The sequence below is a fragment of the Poecilia reticulata genome, linkage group LG2 (genome assembly GCF_000633615.1).
Source record: "Poecilia reticulata strain Guanapo linkage group LG2, Guppy_female_1.0+MT, whole genome shotgun sequence".
In the NCBI taxonomy this organism is placed as follows: Eukaryota; Metazoa; Chordata; class Actinopteri; order Cyprinodontiformes; family Poeciliidae; genus Poecilia; species Poecilia reticulata.
The window spans coordinates 18,016,965-18,036,540 of NC_024332.1; the positions used below are offsets into that span (position 1 = coordinate 18,016,965).

Below are 19,576 nucleotides of genomic sequence, written 5' to 3' on the forward strand. Positions count from 1 at the left end.
GTGTGTGTTTTCCATAAGTAGTTGGTAACAATCTGGAAGGGTGTGATAACCAAGGATCTCTCAAGAGTGTGCATGCGTGTGTGCGTGTGTGTGTGTGTGCAAAGACAGAGCGCAGGTTTTTGTGGTAACACCAGAAACCTGGTAATCACTGCATGTAGTCACCTGAGAAGCTCATTATCTTGTCTCTATGCATGTTTTTGTTGTTGTCCGTTCACTGTTCGCCTTACCGTGGCGTCAGTGAGAAAGGAAAAGAAGAAAAAAAAAAAATCAAACATAGACACATTATTGTGACTTATGCCATCATGGGTGCAACTTTGAGGCTGTAACTCAAATGTCTTTTATGAAAAAAAAAAAAAAAGCAAATCAATAAAGCAAGGTTACAGCACTCCAGGAATTACGATGTCAGTTATTTTCCCATTTATTGGTTTTGTAGTTTTTTTTCCCATAACAACAAGGATCACCCCTCCACCTCCTGTTTTTCTCTGCCCAAAATCAATTACTTAAGGGGCAATGGTAAAATAATTGAGGGCACATTTAGGCCTTGGAATTAATACATATTTTAAATGCTGAAACTTTTTCTGCAACTTTTACTTTGAGGAGTTAATTTACTTCTGAATTAGAAAATACATTTTTTTATGCATTATTATCTTTACACAGGGAAGAACATTTTCACTTTATTTAATTTGCTCTTCTTCTTCTTCTTTTTCTTTTCTTTTTTTTTTTTTTTTTACCTCTAAAACCAACCAAAGTCACATCATCAGCTGTAAAACAAACCATTGGCTCTGAACCTAGACAATAACATATGACATGCACACTCACACACCAGAAAGATGTTAATTAGAACATAACTAAGCACWATTTCCTTTGTTGTGTCTGCATAAAAAGAACCTGTCAGAGGTTTGTTTTCAAATTAAAATTGCTCCCACTTACCACAGTGACTRAGGGCCATGGCYGAACAGAAAACAGACCGCAGAGTTTTGATTGATTTCCTTGAACAGGTACTAACTCTGTKTAAGGTGACTGTTCTCTGGYTACATGGTAAAAAGGTACAGTCGTGAAAAGTTTGTGACAGTTTTTGCTATGTGAAAAACGCAGCGGATTCTTGGAAAACATGCCAGCAAAGGGGGCTAAGATTATTAAGATGGCGAGGTTTTCTGCAAATGGGACACAAAAAGGAGAGATTCAGCACGTAATCCAGTTCTTGTGTGCACAGTGCCTCACAAAAGTATTCACACCCAGTGAGTTCCTTTATATATTGAYGCATTACAACTAGAAATTTCCCATTCATTTAATCAGATTAATCTGATAGGTCAACACAAGCTAGCACATGATTGCCAAGTGCAAGGAAATGAGCACATTTCCTTTCGTTTTTTCAAACAAATCAAACTCTGAAAAGCCCAGKGTACCTACACATTCAGAGTTAATACTTTGCAGAAGCACCTGTTGCTGTAATTGCTTCTAGTCCTTTGGGGATACGTCTCTACCAATGTGCAACATCAAGCGTCTCTGAACACCAGCTTTCAATTTTGCCGCAGATTCTCATTTGGATTTAGGCGTGGGGCTTTGACGACACCTGAACGAGGCACATGAATGTACTTTGGTCTAATCTGCCCCAATAAAGCCTCTGGTGGATGGTTGTTGTAACCCAACAGGGTTTCTTCCAGTATTTGAGTGTATTTAGCTCCAGCTGTGTCGTGATCTGTGCGTTTCTGATTGGACAGATTAAAAAGAACTTCATAAGATGTTCACAGCCATTGTAGTGTTTTTTTAAACTTCCCCATAACTTTACTCCTGACCCGGCTGGTGAGTTTATATGTTGTCATGTTTTTTCTTTAACAATGTTCTCTGGCAAACTCCCAAGACTTTCACAGATCAGCTGCGTTTTTTCTTTTTTTAACAAAGATTACAACACATAGATGTAAAATAATTTACTTAACTAGGTGACTTGTGGAGACATTTTTTTGTGCTGGATTTATTGAAGAAATGCACAAACACGTTGTACACTTTTCATAATTTCCGAGCATCCTTTAACGTCTACCTCAATATCTATGCAGGCGGTGTGAATACTTCTGCAAGGCACTGTTTGTTGTTGTAGTCCAGATGCGCTGAAATCACTTTTACACAAAATATTGGGCAATCAGCTGGGGGATGTCATTGTGTCATTCAAGAGTTTATAAGGTTGGMAATCAGAGTGTAAAGAGTAAATTTAAGGATCTGATTGTCTCTGACATTTCCTTGAAGGTCCTCTTTCCATTTCTCACGGCACCTTTCTTCCAGTGCTTGATGTAATGATGGCCTGCCAGCTGAGAGAGGAGACAGGGTGCTATCAGTAAATTACGGTTTCCACTGGGTGATCCACGTCCACTGCTGACKGTCACTTTGCTGGAAGAGACAAACACAGAAAGAGGAAGGAGGACAATGAGAATCACACATCAAGAGTCATTTGCTCTCTGACGATGTTGTTTCTAAGCTGATTTATTAATTTATCTGTTCAATCAGAAATAATCCAGTTAATCCCATTTTAAAACAGCTTGATATCTGGCGTCAAATTAACGACCGTGGAAACTAATAGCACACGGCTGCGATCATTAAGAACAATTTATCAACGCCTCGTCGACATTTCGCGGTGACATACAAATCCTTCACTTGTTTCTATCGGACTTATCTAAATGACCCCCGGTTGTTGATCACTCGACCCGTCGGAGTTCAGAGGTCAGCTACTTCAAGCAGCTATCAGCGGGCTGCAGGTTGCAGAAGGTGCCGCAGAACGGCTGCTTCTTATCTGAACTCTGTGACCCCTCATTAACCCCCCCGCTACTGCTTTGAGAATTATCACCTGACACAGAGGAAAAGAAATCCTTCACAGCATCTGATGGGCTCATGTGTTCACCTGACTCCGTACGCGAGTCAGAGATTTAGCAAGTTGGCGAGAGATGGCATTTAAATCATTTAGTAGTGACATATTTAAATGTGCATTGTGAATTAAACTCATATGCAGGTATTTAAGTATTTATTTGAGTCCTGTGCTGCAGTATATCAGAAATGTGTTTTATGTGACAGTTCAGGCACATAACTGACGATTGGTCTGCAGTTAACTTAACTTAGTAAGGCTTTATTTGCATTAAAAGGAGTCAAAAACAAAGCCTTTATAATTAAAAAAATAATCCAATGAAAAAGATGCAGTATGTTGCTGAGATATTTCGTTTCGTTTGACAATGGACAATATGACTTGTGTCAGGAAACAATCCCAAGGGTTCCCACAACGTCACACCTGCTGGGTGGTGAATTGTGTGTTTCCCAGATAAGAGAAGCTATCAGACTTGTCTTTATGCATAAGATTCGTCAAACCGGTGCACTTTCTTCTAGTACTGATGAATATGTCTGKAGTTTCGCAGCAGGATACAAAACAAAAYCCTACMTATGCATTTGTATTCGGACTCCTTTCTTACACATAGAGCCTTTACATGTTCAGTACTTTGAGTGTTTCTTTTATTTCTTTTACTTGGTTAAACAGCTCAGGTCAATGAATTTTGGCCATTTGCAACCCTGCAGCCTCCTGATTAAATAACTTTTTTTAGGTTTACCTACTGAAGAAAAGGGACAGGAGCTGGAGTTGTGAAGGTGAAATAAACTCGTTGTCTACAATCCAGACATCACCTCCAAGTCAATTAAAGTTTTCTGTCTGGTGTTTTTTTCTGCAAGGACATAATGTTTACTTGCGGTCTATTATATGCGACTCACTTTCAGATAGGATCTTTAAAGAGATAATATGTTCTCTAATAGGATTAGTTTTCAAAGAGAAAAAGATCTGAAGTTCTTAAGTCACCTTTCTTTCTGCCAATTGAAAGGAAATACGGACAGAATCTGAATGCAACATGAGAAGCAAGAAAATCTGTTGTCCACAAATGGTCCATAAATCCTAAATTAGTAACTGTTATATTGCATTCATGTTGGAGAATGTATTGATAATCAGCCAACCAACCTGATCAATCCATCAACCAATCAGCAAAGCCCTAATACGACCAAAGAACTAGCAAACAAGCTYGGTAATGTACGAGAAATATAATTAATRAAAGTTAAAATTAAAAGCAATCATCAAAAAATCCCATGAAATGCAGCACAAGCCTCGGAAAACAGCTACATTTTAAACCAAGATTTAAAACGATCAAAAGCAGGGGTGCAGTTTGTTCCTTCATTTGGGTTAGGGACAAAAAACAAACAAACAAACAAACAAGCAAGCAAACAAACACCACCACCTTTCTTTCTGCTAGTTGGAGAGGAGAAAATAAGCTGGTAAACTGACTTCAGGGTCAGTCTACCAGTGAGTGAGTCAGTTTACCAGTTTACTACTGGTAAACTGACTTCAGGGTCAGTCTACCAGTGAGTGAGGAAATGTGGTAATTCAAGAAAAGTCACACCTCCCAACATTTTGTTTACTCATTCCAAAGCACAAAACCTGAGTGATGTATAAAGAAAAAAAAATGTGACTCATTGTCTAGCTTTGCTCAAATTTTAGTTAAATTGACAAAGTAAAAAATTGACCTGAAAACTTAATTTACAGAGAACAGAAATCTCCTGCAAATGACAAACTAGAGCTGCTATTATTCTGTGCACAGAAGTGCAGTATTGCATGAAGAGGGGCTTATCTGTATTAATATGCCTGGATGCATAACGTTTACTCTATTGTGCCTGGCAACGGCATTCATATTCAGGCCTCTTAAGCTTTTATTGCACTTTGWCACATTACAACCACAATTTTAAGATATTTTGTTGATGTTTCATGTAAAAGACCTGAACGTGTTTGTAAACAAAAATGATAAAGTGGAAGCAACAGGAAATGCAAAGATCTTTACATTACCCTGTGGAGCTCCTGTCRCTTACATTCCTTCTACTTTATGTTGGTCTATCATAGTTTGTGGTTCTTCTGAGACAAAATGTTAAAAACGCTAGAGCAGCTGGATTATTTTACAGGACACTGTGGTTGGRATTAAAGTACAGCGTTTTGCTACATCAATTATAAAACTGTTCAGTTAGCCTGACACTTTACACTGCGCCTAATAAAATATGTCAAGGAGTTGTAAATGTGTCACTCATGTTATTTTAAGCTTGAAAACTCGGCCTATAAATGGTTTTCTATGATGCGTCATTACGAAGGTGTGCCTATAAGAAGTGGGCAAATTGCAAAGCTCATCGCAGCATTTTGGCAGAGCCAAGCTCCTAATTAGAGATGACAAGGCATGTGATGCCAAAAGATGAATAAAAACAACACAAATTTCAGAGAAATTCTTAACCCCTTGCCATGTGTTGAGCTTGAGTGTAGAGCCAATTGAGMAAAATTCACATTTAAGTCCCAAAAGTTTGAAAGATAACAGAACCTTTTTAGCAACTAGATTGTTATAATCTATTTTTTTTTACAAGTAAAGATGTATTTCTATGTATTTTTTATTTTGTGCAAAACTGGGTCTTTGGTGACTTGTAAAAAAGAACAGATTTTTCTAGCAAAAGAAGTTGGAAAAACTTTAACTCAGTGCTTTTATCGCTAAGTTTATCTTTAATGTTTTCTCATTTTGAAGTGATGCTCTCCCACCCACAGCTGCTCCTTAATAATGAAACCCCTTCTGTTCCTGTACAGTTTGTTACATTTATATTATTTCACTAAAATATGACAGGTCATGCATCATTTTAAACCTGGATGTTTTTTTGTTGTTTTTTTTTTTTTAAAATTCAGATTAAATTACGTCAGCAAGAACATTTGCAACACTCGTGTCAAAATATACAGATGTTTGTGGTTGTAGCATCATCACATATGTAAAGGCTCAAGAGGCATGGATGACGACATTGAAAAAGATTTGAAACTGTAAGTTAACTCTAACCAAAAGTAAGATGCAACTGAATATAGCAACATTAAAGTTTTTGTTCTATTCCAGGGTGGCAACATTACGAACAAACACAGAGTGACTTCTGGTAACGTATGAAATACGTGAAATCACAATCCAAATGCAAAACAACGACACAGGAGATTTCAATTAAACATAGTCAAGGTCAGGGAGAAAATCAGAAATGTCCTGCATGGCAACAAAGACACTTTCTGTTGAGATTGCATCCCTGTTGGTATTTTGTAAAGCCACAAGACTTAAGAACATGGAACTGACACTCTGCAGCCAAATGTGAAGTTTGCGGTGGAGAAGGCTGATGTTTAATCATGCCCTGCTTTATTGCCTTTTTTATTAAAGCACTTTGATCTAAAATAAATAAATCATTCACCCAGACTTTGGCTCCGTTGTGGGTGTCATTCAAATTAGTGGAAACACACCAGAGGTGTTCCTAAGCTGCATATCCCACACCAGTTTGGTCGTACCTCATGTCTTTATCAAAGTTGAATATTTAGAAGAAAGCATGAAAGGTTGGTAAGGAGGCCAAGATGTGCAGGATTAATGGGATCCACATCTGCTGCTGGAACCGGCAGAACACTAAGGTTCAGCCCGACTGTGAGACGGTGCGAAGAGGCGCAGCTTGGTGTACACAGCAGAACATTTTGACTTATTGCACTTCCCTTATGATAAAACCCTTCTACCATAAGAGAAAGAGAGCGGGACAGACACACGACGTACAGAAAGTTTTCATGATTCATTGCCTTTTTCACGTTTTTTTTTTTTGGTTTATTTAAGCTGTTTTATTTCTCTGCAGAATCCATTGCTCTGAAACTTGTTGACCAGACCTTAAACTCGAACTAATGGTACATATGGTTCTCTCTACAGAGAAAGGAAAAACACCTCAGAACAGTGAACCATTAGCATGTTAAAGAAACATAATTTAAAAACTGAATGATCACACTACATCTAGTCACTAAAATAGTCAATAGTTGTTTCATTTGTACAAGATCATTTAAAAAAGTTAGAATACCGTGAAAACGTAAAATATATCTCTGCATAATTTTTAGAAAGTGAAACCTGTACTATATACAGGTCCTTCTCAAAAAATTAGCATATTGTAATAAAGTTCATTATTTTCCATAATGTAATGATAAAAATTAAACTGTCATATATTAGATTCATTGCACACCAACTGAAATATTTCAGGTCTTTTATTGTTTTAATACTGATGATTTTGGCATACAGCTCATGAAAACCCAAAATTCCTATCTCAAAAATTAGCATATCAATAAAAGGTTCTCTGAACGAGCAACTAACCTAATCATCTGAATCAACAAAGTAACTCTAAACACCTGYAAAAGATTCCTGAGGCTTTTAAAAACTCCCAGCCTGGTTCATTACTCAAAACCGCAATCATGGGTAAGACTGCTGACCTGACTGCTGTCCAGAAGGTCATCATTGACGCCCTCAAGCAAGAGGGTAAGACACAGAAAAATTTTTCTGAACGAATAGGCTGTTTCCAGAGTGCTGTATCAAGGCACCTCTGTGGGAAGGAAAAAGTGTGGCAGAGAACGCTGCACAATGAGAAGAGGTGACCGGACCCTGAGGAAAATTGTGGAGAAGGGCCGATTCCAGGCCTTGGGGTAAGCAGTGGACTGAGTGTGGAGTAGAAACATCCAGAGCCACCGTGCACAGGCGTGTGCAGGAAATGGGCTACAGGTGCTGCATTCCCCAGGTCAAGCCACTGTTGAACCAGAAACAGCAGCAGAAGCGCCTGACCTGGGCTACAGAGAAGCAGCACTGGACTGTTGCTCAGTGGTCCAAAGTACTTTTTTCRGATGAAAGCAAATTTTGCATGTCATTCGGAAATCAAGGTGCCAGAGTCTGGAGGAAGACTGGGAAGAAGGAAATGCCAAAAGGCCAGAAGTCCAGTGTCAACTGGACCCTCCTGTTGTCCTATGGTCAAAATGACCAAGATTTGTATGTGTTTTCCCTATACACAGAAAATGAGGACAACAGGAGGGTTAAGGCCGCCAGCATCATGGCCTCCATAACACCTCAGCAGTGCCACAGGCTGATTGCCTCCATGCCACATTGAAGGCTGCAAAAGAATTCCTGACCAAGTATTGAGTGCATAACTGAACATAATTATTTGAAGGTTGACTTTTTTGGTATTAAAACACATTTCTTTTATTGGTCGGATGAAATATGCAAATTTTTTGAGACAGGGATTTTGGGTTTTCATGAGCTGTATGCCAAAACCATCAGTATTAAAACAATAAAAGACCTGAAATATTTCAGTTGGTGTGCAATGAATCTAAAATATATGACAGTTTAATTTTTATCATTACATTATGGAAAATAATGAACTTTATCACGATACGCAAATTTTTTGAGAAGGACCTGTAGATTAATTTCACATAAAGTGAATTAGTCTAAGCTTTTATTTCTGGTCACTTTTATTGTTGTGGTTTACAGAGAATGAAACCCCCAAAATTCACCATCTCAGAAAACGTGAAAATTACATAAGAACAACAAAGAAAGATATTTAAAAAAAATATGCCAGGCTTCTGAAAAGCTTGTTTATTTCTATGCTGTCCAGACTTGGTTGGGGCTCCTATTGCATGATTTACTGCATCATTATGTCATGGTGTAGAGGCTCTGCAGCAGTATTGTTACATGTTGATAGCAAACGTAGATGAACCAGTTTCCAAGTGAAAAGTCCTGCTGGAAACTGAAATCAGCATCTCCATAAAACTTATCAGCCGGAGGAAACATCAAGTGGTTGAATATGTTCTGCTTGTGGACTGGCAGTCCAACAGATGAGATTGCACCCAAACTATGTCAGACTGTGGAAACGTCACACTGTACTTCTAGCAACATGGATTCTGTGTTTCCTCACTCTTCCTCCAGACTCCGACACTTTGATTTGCAAAACTTTATTTTCATCTGAAAAGAGGGCTTTGTGACAAAATATGCTGAACTTTTTCACAATATAGTAGTGTTTGGAGATGAACCAATAAAAAAACAAAGAAATAAAACAAACCAGCTACTAATTGAAGATTAATTCAGAAGGGAATGAAGCATAAATGTTTGGCAGTAGAGGTTTCTGATATGGGCAAATACCCAGGGTGGAATCTCATTGGGGTGGCATGAGCCCCCAAGAAAATATTAAAAATGCAAGCTGTGATTCAGGTTTACTGAGGTTGTGAAATTTGGACCACAATCCAAATCATTTAAGTTTCAAGAAGGACCTTGAAACTTATATCTTTGTGTTGAACTATTTTATATATTTTTTAAAAAGCATTCACATTTTTTGAAATTCTTCATTGGAAATAACATTTTTCTTTTACTGCTATTTCTGTTTTATAGATAAATTTATAGTTATTGAAAAGTGAAAGCACCTCTGAAAATGTGATCTATCTGAGAAACTTTATGAACAAAAATAGCAAAAGGAGATAAAAAAAACCCCTAATATTATAGATTTTTCCCTTTCTGTTAACTTAAAGTATCAGAGAACTTTGCGACTGTTTTAGGATTGTTGCTGGGAAAGAATGTTTAACACATTTCAATGATTTCACAGTATTACTAATGTCACATATAAGTATAGTTGCTTAAGGTTAAAGAAATATTTTTTCATTAATTATGAAAATATTTGATGTTCATAAACATGTCATAACATGTCTTAATAACTTAAATAAACCATTTATATATTTTATCATGGTGTTTCTGAACGTTTTAGCAGAGTTTGGTGTAATTATAAAATGTTTATAGTAAAGCTAAAAAAAAGTTGGTGCCTTATTTGTTAAATTAAGGATCTGTTTATGGAAATTTAGACTGATTGCAAATGATTTGATTGATTAGGAATAATTAGGAGCGTATTCCCTGAGACACGAGCAGATTTTTATTCTAATCTCCGTTTTGTAACTTCAACACAATGACAGAACTGCTATTGCATGAAACTTTCTTCACAAACTTGACCCGAGTTTGAAATGCTGTTGTGGAGTCGGTCAAAAGCAAAAAGTCTCTTTGGATGATCATCAAAGGGAAAATTTTATACATTTTGTATGCATACGTTGGGGAGGTCTATGGGTATCCCATCTCCATTTTAATAATAAATTATTACTGGTTCATCGTTGAAATATGATCTTTAACATTCCTGCAGGTGCTGCAGTTTGTTCATGACCCATTTTCTATTGAACTGAAAACGGATTTCTATATCAAAGCGACCAATGAGAAGTGGCATGAATGTCTCAAGATTGCTTGTATTATTTATGATCCTAATTATGCTGAAATAGCTAAATCAAGGTTGTGTATTTGAAATTCGAAAATGTACGACATGCATATCAAAGATTACACCTTATAAAAGTTATGTTACTTATTCTACACTATTACTTACACAGCCTTGTTGACAGTTTTGTGTCTTTAACATGTACAATTATGAGATAAAGCCCTTTGTGTGAGATTTGCTTTAGTTGTTTTTAGACATTAACAGATTATTAAATGTAAATGTGACAATGTGTGATGTACTGTGTTCATGTTCCATCTGGATATGTGGTCTTGATTAAACCTCCTCATGAATATTTGCCTCAGCTGAGTATCACTTCAAGGTTCAGCCATTGTTAGAGGAAGTATTGGAGCAAAATTTTCTTTTATTATATTTGATGTTTCTGAAATATGTGATTTTTACTTTAATTTTTGTAAAGAAATTTTTGTAAACTGCATTTTTTTCCCTTCTTGATTTCATAAATCAATCCCCACAGCCCTCAAACAAAAGAAAACATTTGTTTTTTGTTTTTATTTGGGCCTCTTAAAACTGAAGTTGAATAGCGTAGGTTTACAGCAACATGTCAAAGTTTTGGCAGGATGAAAAAGCTTCAAAGCATTTGCAAAAGTTCGAGATGGGTATGAGCCTGGAGGTTTTGGACTCATGACCCAATTATGTCCTCTGATTGGAACTTCGGGCACTCTTTCTTTCACCAATGGACAGCGAGGCCCTTCAATATGCTACACACCCCATCCCCCTAAATTCACAACTTGTACACACTTATTATCTGCTTTCTCAACCCCGGTTCCCAAGAAGCGGCTGGTTTTGTGTGGTCACAACACTGTCCCGTTTTCATCACGGCTCTGACGGGTTAACCCCCCCCCTCACCCCCTTATACCAGACCCCATTCTCCACCCCTCCTCGCACCTGCGCCGCTCCCACATCTCTACAGGAATGCGCTGGGGCTTGTAATCGCCTTTGTGGGGACCATTGAGTCGTACACGGCTGACTGAAACTTCCCAACCTCACAGTGCGCTGCATGGTCGCTGAATGGGACTCAGCGTGGGGCGACTCTCCAACCCACGGACGCTGCCAAATTCCAACAGTGGTGCTCCGCAATCACTCCCACACAGAGCTCCGGTGCACCGCCTGGCAGGAGGGGACGGGACAGGGAGGGAGGCACGGTGCGCCCGGGATGTGACTGTCATGAATGTGTGCACGCTCTTAAAAGGGATTTTGGAGGGCGTTTCATATTAGCCATTGCAATTATTAGAATTATAACTTAGAGTTCAAGTTTTAAATGCAACATTAGCTACTGGACGTTTGTAGTCCAACAGAGAACAGAAAGCATGAGAGGATGATATGGGTTGTTTTATTAATTCATAACTATCTGCTTAGAACAAGTGGAGGACTGCCTTAAGATCACAGCTTCAGAAAGTTTTTGTGCTAAAAGACTTTGAACAAACAAGCATGGAAATCAGTCAGAGCCACCTAACACATAGTTCACCCTCTATAATGCAAAATGTCATTTTAAGTTTATTTAGCTACTTTTGTTACAACAAAATGAGTTCTGCAATGCAATGCAATGCACAGACTTTGAGACATCAGAGTGGGCTTTCTCCCATATAGCTGTGTACAGTTATGCATGGCTAATGTGCTCAAAGGTCCAATATTTGAGTCTATCCTGCATTTTTATTTCATATTTCTTCTTGAAGGAGTTTACTCTGTATTCTGTGGAAGAAAAAAAATAGAACCACTACTGGGTCTCCAGGTAATTCAGTGACAGAAAAAAACACTGCAGTTTATGAAGAGGACCATGGCAGACGGAAAGATTTTATTTTCAAGTCTCAACTATACAATCCGACCAAGGATGTGCAAAACAACCAGATCATCCTCCACAGCTACCAATAATGATCACCAAGGAGACAGACTGCCGATGGATCCGGTTAACCGCAACACGACTGCATGTGGATGATGATCCAGGGTTTAATCTCAACACAGGGAGCAAGTGCAGGGTAGTGAGCACTCCATTAGTTCTGCACAAGTGAGAAATATTGGGGGCAACTAAACTATTGATGCACTTTAGAGTTTAATGCATATAACTGAGGATCTTAGCAACAACTGTGCTGGCATTTGAGCAGTTGCCAAACTTTGTGTTTGTGAGAGATGAAGATGTGTGGCCATCAGTTGAAAGACAAACATTTAGGTCCTTTCGTTAGCATTCATCACACCTCACAGATATTCAAATTCATCTTTTGGCTCAAACATAAGAGACCAAACTGCTTACAGACCGAATGTCTCCTCTGTCAGAGTTGGATGGGGAAAGAAAAAGCTAGGCTAAAAGAAAATGCTTCGGCAGCCTTGTTGGAATATGTTATAAATTTTTACTGAAGCCAATAAATCATCCTGAAATGTGGATATTTTTGCTTGCTTTTGAACTTTTTGACACTGAAGTTTTGCGGGCACAAAGGTTTACATGCAACCATTGTGGATTTAAAAAGTTTGTCAAACACATTTTTATTTTTTTATGCTTTTTACTGGGAGATGACAAACTCCCAGTAAAAAATATCCTATTGATGAGACAGAATTTAACAAATTTTGTTGAGTACATATTAAAGATATGTTTGAATTTAGCTAATTTCTAGTCCAATTGATGGACTAAAATTTACTCACATAAAATATTTGGATTACACAGCTTGTTTTATCGGTAAAAATAAAGAACTCAATAAACCTCCAAGAGAGACAGCTAGTTCTTGACACTTGTTTTAACCCCCAAAATTGCGCATTCACAACTTGCTTAGTTAAATTTGGTGTTATTAACAAACAGTGATTTAGGATAACTCATAAAACATGAAAGTCTCACCTCACTTTTCTAACTTATGCAAAGACTCAATTGCAACACCGGAGAAATCATAAAACTGAAAAAAAGGAGAATAAAACAGCACTCAGTGTATGCAGTCGGGCAAAGTTGGAAAATAAGGCAATTTTTCCTTAACTTTCACCGTATTTGTGTTGCGTCTCGGTGCATTAGGTCTGCGCGCCGGCGTGCAGCGCGGTAGCTGTGGGTAGATAGAGCAAGCACTACAGGATTAAGAGGCAGCAAGATTGTTAAACATGTCAACGTGTAATAGCACGATAAGGCCCTTCCGAGGAATCCATTGGCCCAGCTGCTTTCTCTATTCCGCGCTAATCTCGCCCGGCACATTCGCTCTGTGCAATCTGTCTCCATAATCTTCTGTGACAGAGAGCAGGCTGCCTGGTAATTTTTTTTTTTTTTTTTTTTTTTTTGGAAAAGAGAGGGGGGAGACGCGGAGAAAATATGCAGAGGCGTGATAAAGTGACGCTAATTATCCCCATTTAGGACAGGGAGTGCAAGGGATCGGGGCTTTGCGAACAACCGATTGTGCGCCGCTGCTGATGGCCTCATAGCGCGGAATATATCGGTGGCTACAAGATAAGAGCAACGCGCGGAGGAGAGATTTATTGGCCGGCCAGCTGAAAGCACGCGCACGGACGTGCACATGCACGAACTCGTGCGCGCAAGCAGGAAACCGGTTCTGCCACCAACTGAATCCCCCTGTATATACGTTGCGCCCTGCACTCAGCCCTCTTTGCACCTCAAGGTGTAATTTATGCGGGTTAAATTTGCCAGAACGCGCCTCTTTTAACCTGGCGATGCGCCGTGACGGGCTCCGCCTCCCGGAGCTTTCAGGGTCTAATCCGCATCTCCTCACATCAGCAGATAAGAGAGGAAACAGAGGCGAAAGGCCCTCCTTCGCCCCGCGGTGCGCAGAGATCCATCCATAGATGCACTTTTTTATTTTATTTGTTGCGCTTTGGAATTTAAAGTCTCTATTGTTCCTCTTAGATTTACTCCAGCAGATTAACGCGCATCCAAACGTTTAACACGCTTTACTGTGAGGCCTAACAGGTTTAATCGACGCACCACGCGAGTCTTCATCAGTGTGAAATAGGCCCTTTAACTATGTATTTGAGAATTGATTTTTAAAATTCATAAGTAGGCATAACCCCCCCGCCCCCCTTCTTATTTGCATGTGCATGGATATTAGTCGCTATCATAAAACGAGGCCTATGGCAATCAAAACCCCAGCTAAAAATGAAGTCATCTCTAATTGTCATTCTTCAATTACTTTTAAGAGGATTGAAACTTCAAAATGACATTTTCCACTTTACACAAACACGTTGGATAATTTCTGCGAAAATTCTAAAAAGAATCACTCTTCTGAGATATATATATATATATATATATATATATATATATGGTTGATTCAACAAGATCTGCCGTTGTCCTTCACGATGCGCAACGACGCGCACCTTTGTGATTAGTTGGTGTTTTTGCGACATCAAGTTTTAAAAATCTGGAACATGTGCATCGGAGTGTTATTTCCATTGACTCCCACTTTTCTTGTTGTGGTTACATGATTGCTGCGCCTTAAGCACTTTACTTTCCTCTACTTTACCGACTTAAGGCTATCAAGTGTCAAGAGGGAAAACACAGAGAAAACTCTCTAAACGGATTACAACATCTGAAAATCACAGGATGCAATAAAGATGAAAGGAATTGTGTATTTTTATGTAATAATGATAATAAAAATATCAGTTTTTCAACTATTTGAAGATGTTCCTCTACGGTGGACTTTGTTGCTGCTTGTAAGCAATCAGTGTATAGAAATTACGCATCGGCCTTGTTTACAGAAAATTATGACTTATAAAAAGTGCAAATCAACAAAAAATATTTGTGGCAGTAAATTGCAATGTGGCTTAAAAAAATTAAATGACTAGAAAAAAATACCTCCTAAAACTGAATTTAAATTCAAAACATTGTCGGGAGGGGGGAGGGAATGCAACTCAAGGCATCAATTTCACCGGGAATGTCAGATTTTCTGCCTGTCTGATTTCCAAACGAATGACCCGAATAGTTTCCCAAAAAGCTAATAATGTTAAAAATGCAGCACATTTTCGACATGCTTTTAAATATTTTGAAGAGCACGTTTAAAAACCGGCATTGACAAAATAAAAAGAAAGGAAGGAAGGCTGGAAGAAAAAAATGTTCATGAGGAAAAATAAATCCTCTTGAATTAAAGGAGAATTTATGATAATTAAACTGGAATAAAAGACTCAAATTGTTTGGCTTAAGTGAGGGGCAACGAAAAGTAATCAAAGTACAAGTTAGTAATTCAAAAATACAATAATAACCCCCCCAACGTGAAATGTTAGGAAAATTAACAGGTGGTTTTCAAAGGCCTTCTTGCACTCCGTGTGAAATTATTTCACAAATCAGCATGCACAATTTCAAAAGAACAATAGTATTAGTCTCAGTTTAAGGTAAAATATATATTTTAATCTATTAAAATATAATAGATTATAAACTACACATACCTGGAATTTTTGTGAAATAGAATGAGAATGTCTCCTTTTTTATATATAAAACTTTTTTGATTAAAGTGAATCCCAAAGTCATAAAATGCATCGATTTCCCCCCACCCCACCCCCCAAAAAACCTTCTCGTTTAAAGAATAACTCGCAGAAATAAATGGTCTCAATGTGGGGGAAGCAACGTGAAAAGAGATTTTTTTTTCTTTACTCAACTAGAACATGTTATTTTTGTCAGAAAACGTGGAAAAATAATCAATCTAAGACCGCCCTTTTAGGAATCAAAGCAACATCTTGTGAAATTTATTCAATTCTTCTTCATTGCAATATCAGGGGCTTTTCACCTGCAGAAAAGCGCTTAAATTACAACAGCGGGTCGCCCGTCTTTCTGTGGAATTATTAAAATTATTCACAATTTACATTAATTAGAATGTTACAATAAAAAGAGATGACCTCCAAGGAATTAAGACACAGGCTTCTGCAAATTAACACAAATATTTAAGGAATGTGAGTTCTTCTCCATATCTTTTAAAGCACTTTCTCATGACTTTGACATGTTTTCTCACTTTTAAATAACTTACAATGACTTAATTGAAAAAAAATAAAATAAATAAAATAACGTGAGCGCTGAAGCAAATAAAGAATCCCCCCTTTTACACCTCCATTACCCCCTTTAAATAAAAGTGTGAAGTGATGAGCAAACAGATGGTAGCACAATAACTAATTTCTCAGCGTCTTATTCGTTATATATTTCCGCTTGGGAGAACAGCCGAGATGAAATATTATTTACCCATTCATTTACAATATCATAAACATTCTGTACAAAATGCATGGAGCTCTGGGGAGCGGGGTTATTTTTAGAAAAGAGGTAAATATTTGGTTATGTGTTCAGTCGCAGTTTGCAGGTATTTTCTGTCAGTTCTAAATGTGCGTCAGAGGGACCGTCCCGTTCACTCCAGCCGCGGCGCTCTGGTAATGCTGCGGCAAGGCGTGCAGTCTGCTCTGCATGGACGGGTCCCCCGGCTCCCCGGTCGGTAAATACATGCTTATCATCTCCCTCAAGTCTCCAGGGCAGGGACCCCGAGAGTGCGTGCCGCTGACGGGTGGACTCACGCTCGGTTCCGACTTCACCAGCGACCCCAGCGTTCCCATGGCAGCCGAGGAGGAGACGCCGGAGCCCTGGTGCTGCGTGTAGGTGATCCCGCCGTAGCTGGACGGAGAGGCGTTCATGTAGCTCTGAGAGTTCGAGATGGGGCTGTACTGCAGGGCCGTCATGTCGTAGCGGTGCATGGGCTGCGGGTTGTGGGAGTGGTGGTGGTGCGAGTGGTGGTGGTGGTGCGCCCCGCTGCCGGGGTGCTGGCTGTAGGCGAGCTGCGCCTCCTGCATCATCGCAGCGGCCGCGGCGGCTGCGGCCACCTGCCCCGAGTACGCGCCGTTCGCCCAGCCGTTCATGTGCGCGTAGCCGGAGCCGGCGGAGCCTCCGTGACCCCCGGGACTCTCTAACCTCTGTCCGACCCCGGATGAGCTCATGCCGACGCTTAAACCGACCCCACCGCCGCCGCTGGGCCCGGAAAGCAGCCCGCCGGCCAGTGAGTATTTGTCCTTCTTCAGCAGCGTCTTCGTCTTTCGCCGCGGCCGGTACTTGTAATCCGGATGCTCCTTCATGTGCATGGCTCGCAGCCGCTTCGCCTCGTCAATGAAGGGACGCTTCTCCGCCTCGGACATCACCTTCCACTCGGCGCCCAGGCGCTTGCTGATCTCCGAATTGTGCATCTTGGGGTTCTCCTGTGCCATCTTCCTCCGCTGGCCCCGGGACCACACCATGAACGCGTTCATGGGTCTCTTCACGCGCTCCTGGCTCGCTTTGGAGCCGCCGTTCGGCCCCGTTGGCCCCGTACTCGTGTTCGTTTGGGGGCCGGGGGAATGAAGGTCAGTCTCCATCATCATGCTATACATTCACCCTGGTTTTAAACTTCACCACCAACAGAGAAAAAAAACAACAACAACAAACAAACAAAAGTCTGTTTGAAGATCAGGTCAGGCGCGCACAAGTTGATACGGGGTGCGCCGAAGATGACCGAGTCAGAAAATGATTATTCTCACCCCTTAATGAAACAAACTGGAGATGAAAATTAATCCGAGAAGGCATAAATATGTTTATAAAAAAATTATTCTCCACGCAGTATTTCACTCAGCCTTCGGTCTTGGGGTCGCTTCTCATCCAAATGTGACAGAATGCGCGTTCGAGCCACTTTCCCTGTTGGAGTTGGAGAAGTTGGTTAAAGCGGCGGCCATGTGATGCGCACTGACAGCGGTTAAATGAGCCACAAGCGGCCAATGGGGCTGCAGCAACAGAGTGATTTGCATGGCGTTTGGTCAGGTGACTATAGAGGAGCATGGAGGAAGAGGAGGAGAAGGAGGAGGAGGAGGATCAATCCCGCAAATAGCACGAGGCATTTGAACATTTTCAAACAGACTCTCAGAGACTTCAGCAACAAAAATAACTGAGATTAGTTTGCAGTGTTGGTGGGTTCTGTCAGTGATAGCAGTGAGTCAGATATCTCTATCGTGTTTAAGGAAGATTTATGATTTCTGACATCTTAGCAGAAATCATAAGCCTCAGCAAAGTTTCTTAAAGGAGTGGATGTTTGGGTGCCACCAATGGCGTCACCCGCAGGGGCACTACTGCTTTCAAATATTTGCTGACCACCTCAATTCCAGATAGAAGAGTACATGCATCAATTACTTGACAAGTGTATTTCTTTTATTATTGGATTTGTTTATATTTCCTTTACAGCTCATTGCAAAAATAAACAGACGTTGAAGTAAGAAATTGCCTGTTTCAGTTATTTATTTAGTTGTTTATTCATTTAAGAATTTTTCTGTAAGTCCTTCAATGCATATTTCCTAACATCATAAAACTCCAGAAATTTCTGTTTTGAAAGGTGCATGCCTATTGTTTTTCAGAGCACCAAACCGGGGCCACCACCGCTCTGTCCCTTGGCCCCAAATCTTTCTTGGGACGCCCCTGGGTAGTATATTAATCTAAATCAAGTGCAGAAAAAAACCCTAAATAAATAAATAGGTAGAACTTCTTGAGTGTTCCTTATTGCCTAAAATGATATTCATAAAAACTATTACACAATTAAGACCGTCTGCAGGTCTTCCAGGCCAGGGAGCGCTCCAAAAAGTTCATGTTGGTGGGTTTATTGGAAGTGAGGGCTGAGGGGGCTCACAAATAAAACTCAAAGTCTTAAGAACATTTTAGGGGAACCATCCAAAAGACTAGAGAAGGGTTACATTTAGAACTTTTATAAACAATTTAATGATGTCACTTTTTTCACCCTAAACACTTATATACAACACATCAGCTGTTTTGACATACTGGAATGCACTTTTTTCTGTGTGTTGTCCATGATTTTAAAAATACTGGTATACCTGGTATCATTTGAGGCCGGGTCCAACAATGACTGACAGGCTGTTGGACCCTTAAGGACAAAAACTAAAAGCATATCAAACAAACAAATAGTGAAAGAAAGCCACACTTGTTTCAACTTAAAACGTTTAAAGCACGCAACTGTGAATTACTTCTTTTAAGGTCATATTTTTCTCCATATGTTGCATAAAAGTAGGGCCTGCCAATCAATGCGCATCTAAACTGCTTCTTCTGTACGCACACATCCAGTGGAATAACACCCTCCTTCATCCGATCTCATATGAACCAGCGCTCCAAAACCAATTTACAGTCTCTCTCTCTCTCTCTCTCTCTCTCTCTCTCTCTCTCTCTCTCTCCTGTCCTTCCAGGTATGTAATTAAGGTATGTAGTAATAACATGTGTCAGGGAGGGAAAATGCACGCACTCGGAGCAGGAAATGATATGAAAGCGATTTTGTAAAGAAAGCAAAGTAAATGTTCCAAGAGGAGAGGTTCATAAAGAGGGAAAGCCGTTTAATGAGGTGAGGCTTCGGGGGAAGGGGGCAAAGCGCAGGTATCGCCGTCTGCTGGCGATGGCGTTTCTGCAAACATTTAACAGTTACAGCCT

General features: G+C 39.8%; 1 protein-coding gene across 5 annotated transcripts in view; it reads right to left on the minus strand.

Annotated features, from left to right (window-relative positions):
• Nucleotides 1-402: 402 nt before the first annotated feature.
• sox1a (SRY-box transcription factor 1a) overlaps nt 403-19,576 on the minus strand; it is a 111,634-nt gene continuing 92,460 nt past the window's right edge. For 2 of the 5 annotated variants that reach the window (XR_001776300.1, XR_001776296.1), the window contains one exon: nt 2,317-2,382. Coding sequence is in view for 2 of the 5 variants with exons in the window: in XM_008434444.2 (XP_008432666.1) it covers nt 16,456-17,490 (1,035 nt within the window). In the remaining 3 variants the exon portion in view is untranslated. Of the gene's footprint in view, nt 2,383-16,195; nt 18,404-19,576 lie in introns of those variants that run through there. The other 3 variants (XM_008434452.2, XR_001776299.1, XM_008434444.2) reach the window with 3 other exon arrangements.